We start from the raw sequence: 5743 nt of genomic DNA on the forward strand, positions 1-5743 counted from the left end.
TACTTTATATTTGCTTTCACATTGAATACATTGTATCTAACTTAAAACTTAAAAGTTAAAACCTCTTTATTGAAATTAACCTCAATTAATTGCAAATAAACATTAAAAATATTTATTTTAATAAATAGCTCAACCTCACTATTCATGCATGAAAAACATTCTTCTTTTAATCATTGTAGCTGTTTGCTTTTGGTTTGTTGAGCCAAATGTTTCAAAGAAATGGATAAAAAGAGAGAGAGAGAGAGAGAAAAAAAAAGATAGTTTTCTTATGTTCCTATTGAAAAAAGGCTCATATTTAGCATGCGTGTTGAATCTATTGACAATGTAATTCCACAAACCCACTCAACTTCTTCATATCATATGGACCACTAAATTAATGCATCTCATTCTTCTCTCATTTAATTTGGACCATATATTATAATTACAAGCAATCAGGGTAATTGAATATCAACCTCTTAATTAAACAAGTTTAATGACTCTAATCACTGGTTTAAAACTAAACTCTCTAATAAATAACACACTATTTAGTGGGGTCAACTGTCAACTGTCAATGGCAGTTTTGTAATTTTTCAAAAAAAAAGAGGGTTCTTTCCCAACATTGTTTCCTTATAAACGAACTCAATCTCATGTCTTCATCCCCTCCACCATGCAAAAACACACTTTTCTCTTTCTCTCTGAAAACAAAAGACCAAAAAAATGGGGAACTGCTTCATTAGTGAAGAGAAGAAGGAAGAGATAAAAAAGACTACTATAAACCATCCATCAAGCTTGAAACTACATGAAGTTGTATCCATCTGCAAAGCAATCCATGAAGCTGGTTGTGAAACTGGTGTCCTTAGGATTAAAATGGTTGTAAGCAAGCAGGAGTTGAAGGACATGTTAATGAAGAAGAGTGGTGTCATCTCAGTTTGTGGTGATGCACTTGATGATGAAAAGAGATCATGCATGGATTGGAAACCATCTCTTCAAAGTATCCCTGAAGCATATGATGATCATCACTTTTAAGCAACAAAACTGTTCAAGGTTCTCTTCCTCTTTTCTTCTCATCCATCAGTGTAAAGAAAAGGAAAAGATAGCCTTATATATATATATATATATATATATATAGTAGTGTAAACTTTGCGGTCGCGGTCGTCGAATATGTTACAGTATACATGAAATGATACAAAGATTGATAGTGAAGACAGCATTAACTTTATTTCTCAGTAAAATCATGTGTGAGTCAATTTACAACATTCATGTTGATGATACACTTTGCTTGGCCATCACAAGACCCGAATGATTTTATTCGGTAATATATACAGAGATATACAAGCAGATACATGCTCTGTAGAAGTATCTATTTGATTTTCCTCTCAACTTCGAGTGCGATTTCATTCCGGCGAGTAAATGGAAGGGTAAAGGGTGGATTGAACTGTAAAATCAGAAGAGTTAATTAATCAACAAAAGTAATTCCTTATGTTTGTGAGCACCAAGTACATCAAGGTTATACCTGTGCAATTTCTACTAGCGCACCTTCTTTCAGTTGAAATTGCGTGTCGTTCTTGATAGCTTCATGTAATTTGGCTTCTCTGATCTTTACATCATGATCTGTAACTAAACCTGACTCAGATGGAACAAGGAAAACAGTGGAGCAATATTTTAAATGATGTTGACACTGAAAAATAATTGATAAATCATAAGAAAGAGTCAAGAGTAAGTGTGGAGTAACAATAACATGAAACTGAAAAGTATTAATAGTTAGCTTATAAATATCGTAGAAAAACAGCAAGCTCGAGGAAAGCAGAGTATATCTTTTCATGTACAGAGGCACACAACCTCCTTTATAAGGTCTCTTGAAGTAGTTCTTAAAACATAACTATTTCAAAGGTGTTCAAGAGTTAAAATTGAAAGATAAATAGTAGTTACAACTTAAGAGCCAGATGCTAAATTCTAGATTGGTACAAATACAAAAACAGGAAAACATACATATGCCTTACATCAAATAGAGGGAAAATATAATTTAGTGGCCACTGACCTAAAATGGTTGCTTAGAAGTACACTTGTAACAAGGAAAGCATTCGAACGATAGGTGGTGTATATTCTTTTTGTTTATTAACTTTGTAAAACAAGGCCCTATGTCCCTTATCCTTGTTCTATCACATGGTTTATCCACTTTTATCGATAGAGAGTACACTTGAGGGATATACCTGAGAAGGCTGTTACTGCAACAATTTTTCGAGGCACTTCCTTGATTCTTACGGAGGAGTCTTTTGGTAATGGCAGATTAGCACCATATTTGGAAGGCATGACAAATGACATTTGCCAGCTACCTTGATCATCAGACTTAACAGAAGAAGAAACAATCAGTAATACTTAAGGCCATTGACTACATGGTTTCTCATTTTTTTTTCAAATGAAAACTCACTTGTTTTGTTATCACAGGTGTTGTCATTTCCATTTTCTCTCCATCAGACTGAACCTTTCGAGTAACCACAGGTGTTGTCATTTCCATTTTTTCACTACCAGTATTCTAAGACAGTAAGATCACTTGATTCAGCTACACAAAGATTGAATTATTGTAAATCAAAGTATCAATATCAATATCATTGTTCCTAATATACCTTACCAAATAGGTAAGCAGCCAAAACATTGAATGACTGAGATGCACCATTGAAATCAAATCCACTCTTTCCAGGCATTGTTGTCTCAGCTACAAAGTAAGGCTAAACAACAAAACAAAAGACAAAAAAAAAAATTCAAATTTCTTTGAAAACAAAAAGGTTTTTATCTGTTTAACAACAATATGAACAGCTATTGGAAAATGGGAACTCCAAATGAACACATATAAAACTCACACTTCAACTCATATATATAAAATATAGAACCAAAAACTGTTTCCAGATAACCATTAATCTTAATTCCAAAGTGGAAATCTTTGAAGTCTTGTGTTCTAAACTAAAAATTCCTCATTGAAGCAATGTGTGTTAATCCTGAGAGAAAATTATACCTCGGTTTCTCTGATCTCGTATTGCTCGGTTCGCTTCAAAACGCGAAATTTGATTGTTTCCAGATCGGGAACTGCAAGAAAAAAAAGGAGAAATTTTTCTAAAATAATCATTCAAATTTGGGGATCTATGAAGTAAAAAATCACCAGCCATGAACGCCTCCTCCAGATTTCGAGCTTCAAATCTCTTCGGAAATGCATATTTCGCAGTCTCTGCTGCCAATTCACTCAACACTACACCAAATTCGAAACGAATTCCATCAGAGATTATCAAGTAACTCATGAATTGAATGAGGGATTCAAATATTCAATTCGTTCTATACCCACATCGCCGAGAGAGCGAAGAGGTCTGAGAAACCAGTGCCATAACAAGGGAGATGCGAGTCTCCAATCCTGATTGATTCCTCCGGGAAGCAACGCCACCTCTCTCCGCCGCTGACGCGAAGACCGCCGTTGGATTCCGGTGCCCTTTGGATTCAAAAATCGAAGGTTTCGCGAAGAAGCAACTCGAGTTCAAGAGTAGTGCCATTTTTCCTTCTTTTTTTTTTTTGCTATTAAGTTTTATAATTTATTTGATTAGCTAAAAAGAACATTTGTGGAAGGCTTGGAACATTGAACACCATGAACATTAATTTTTTTTTAAAAAAAAACATAAAAATGTTGGTTTTTAAGTGTATGGCCGCGGGAGCTATAAGATATTACGATTTTTTTTAAAAAAAAAATAAAAATGGAAAAACTGCTATTGCACATAATTTTCAGTGGAAATTGCCAAAAACACCTTGTAAGTTTGCAATATTGCCAAAAACACCCCGTTAGTTTTCAGACTCCTCAAAAACCCCTTCCTTTTGAATACTGATGATTTTTTTAAACCCCCAAACATCTAATAGTGATTGATAGAGTTAATTTGGAATTTTTTTGGACTGAAATCTGTCCTCATGTGGGAAGTTATGGCAAGTATGATAGGGTTTGACTATAATGCCCTTGGAGTACAATGAGCTTCTATTTCGAAAAATGAAGCTTTCATTTAAAAATATGAGGTATGAGGTTACTGCTTTTAAAAATGAGTTTCCTGTTTAAAAAAATGAGTTTTCTATTTAAAAAAATGAGTTTTTTTGTTTAAAAAAATTGAGTTTTTTTGTTTAAAAAAATGAGTTTTCTGCTTTAAGAAAAGAGGTTTCGTTTAAAAAAATGAGGTCTCTGTTTAAGAAATGAGTTTTCTGTTTAAGAAATGAGGGTTTTGTTTAAAAAAATGAGGTCTCTGTTTAAGAAATGAGTTTTTTGTGGTGTATTTATCACCCCCAAAATCTCTTTATTGCAGTTGGACTGTGCCAGTGAGACAAAGCATGCGGCTCACAATCACAGTCACGTTGCATGAAAAATGGGATTTCATGTTCAGAGGAAAAGGTGCAACCTTTCGATGCCTTCGCTCGACGACAAGGAGCATGCGGTCTTCCCCGAGGTCAACGACGAAGAAGATGAAAGAGATGAGGTCGACGACAGGGAAGGCGATGAAGATGAAGGCGAAGACGGCGAGATTGAACCCCTCATCGAGCACCGCTTCCTCCCTCCGCTTCCCGTCACCGACTTAGGCACCATGGATCCAAACCCCGGAATGATCCCTAACCCTAACCCTATTGCTATCCATGTTGCGGTCTCCGTAGTCGAGAATGGTTCCGTTTCAGTTCGACCTCGTCTTATCCGAGCGTCGCCACCGAAGACCTCACCACTCGATCGCCGAGGAACGTCGCCAACCCTCGATCGCCAACGCCAATAAAGATTTCTCCTTTAAGACCCCATACGAGCATGCCACCTTCGAGATTGCTCGCAAGATCCGGAGCTCGAGACTCAGGCGTTCGCGAGATCGATGACGATGAGATACTCAATGTCCCTACTCAATGAGGGTCTCTGCTTTAAGAAATGAGTTCTCTGTTTAAGAAATGAGTTCTCTGTTTATATGCTTGTTTGTCTTTGTTTAACTATCGATGTTTCTGTTTAATATATTGCGTTTACGTTTAAAAAAGTGCTTAAATATCGTTGTTTCTATTTAAATATGTACGAGTGCAACCTTTCGATGCCTTCGCTCGACGACGAGGAGCATGCGGTCTTCCCCGAGGTCGACGACGAAGAAGATGAAAGAGATGAGGTCGACGACAGGGAAGACGATGAAGATGAAGACGAAGACGGCGAGATCGAACCCTCATCGGCACCGCTTCCTCCCTCCGTTCCCGTCACCGACTTAGGCACCATGGATCCAAACCCCGGAATGATCCCTAACCCTAACCCTATTGCTATCCATGTTGCGGTCTCCGTGAGTCGAGAATGGTTCCGATTCAAGTTCGACCCGTCTTATCCGAGCGTCGCCATCGAAGACCTCACCACTCCGACCGCCGAGGAACGTCGCCAACCGGATCGCCAACGCCAATAAAGATTTCTCCTTTAAGACCCCATACGAGCATGCCACCTTCGAGATCGCTCGCCCGGATCCGGAGCTCGAGACTCAGCGTTCACGCGAGATCGACGACGATGAGATACTCAATGTCCCTACTCAATGAGGGTTTCTGCTTTAAAAAAACGAGGTCTTTGTTTAACAAATAAGCTCTCTGCTTTAAGAAATGAGTTCTCCGTTTATATGCTTGTTTGTCTTTTGTTTAACTATCGATGTTTACGTTTAATATATTGCGCTTTACGCTTTAAAAAAAGTGCTTAAATATCGTTGTTTCTATTTAAATATGTACGAGTGGCCAAGATTAATTGGTT

At 37.3% G+C, this 5743-nt stretch overlaps 1 protein-coding gene across 1 annotated transcript; it reads right to left on the reverse strand.

The window, feature by feature from the left end:
• Positions 1-1171: 1171 nt before the first annotated feature.
• LOC120252918 (heme-binding-like protein At3g10130, chloroplastic) lies at positions 1172-3568 on the reverse strand. Its single transcript, XM_039261114.1, has 8 exons — positions 3314-3568; positions 3134-3220; positions 2990-3060; positions 2604-2705; positions 2408-2512; positions 2190-2325; positions 1493-1602; positions 1172-1414 (listed from the first exon to the last, which is right to left on the reverse strand). The coding sequence occupies exons 1-8, from the start codon at positions 3513-3515 to the stop codon at positions 1340-1342; spliced, it is 888 nt and encodes a 295-aa protein (XP_039117048.1). The 5' UTR covers positions 3516-3568; the 3' UTR covers positions 1172-1339.
• Between the last annotated feature and the right edge of the window lie 2175 nt (positions 3569-5743).

Source organism: Dioscorea cayenensis, chromosome 25 (genome assembly GCF_009730915.1).
Source record: "Dioscorea cayenensis subsp. rotundata cultivar TDr96_F1 chromosome 25, TDr96_F1_v2_PseudoChromosome.rev07_lg8_w22 25.fasta, whole genome shotgun sequence".
Taxonomy (NCBI): domain Eukaryota; kingdom Viridiplantae; phylum Streptophyta; class Magnoliopsida; order Dioscoreales; family Dioscoreaceae; genus Dioscorea; species Dioscorea cayenensis.

What these genes read in the sequence shown, in the direction of transcription:
- LOC120252918 (XM_039261114.1), bottom strand. Translation starts at nt 3,515, where the DNA reads ATGGCACTACTCTTGAACTCGAGTTGCTTCTTCGCGAAACCTTCGATT. An exon ending in CACCTGTGATAACAAAACAA is followed by an intron (nt 2,326 to 2,407) that starts GTGAGTTTTCAT and finishes TCTTCTGTTAAG; the next exon opens with TCTGATGATCAAGGTAGCTG. An exon ending in CGCTAGTAGAAATTGCACAG is followed by an intron (nt 1,415 to 1,492) that starts GTATAACCTTGA and finishes CTGATTTTACAG; the next exon opens with TTCAATCCACCCTTTACCCT.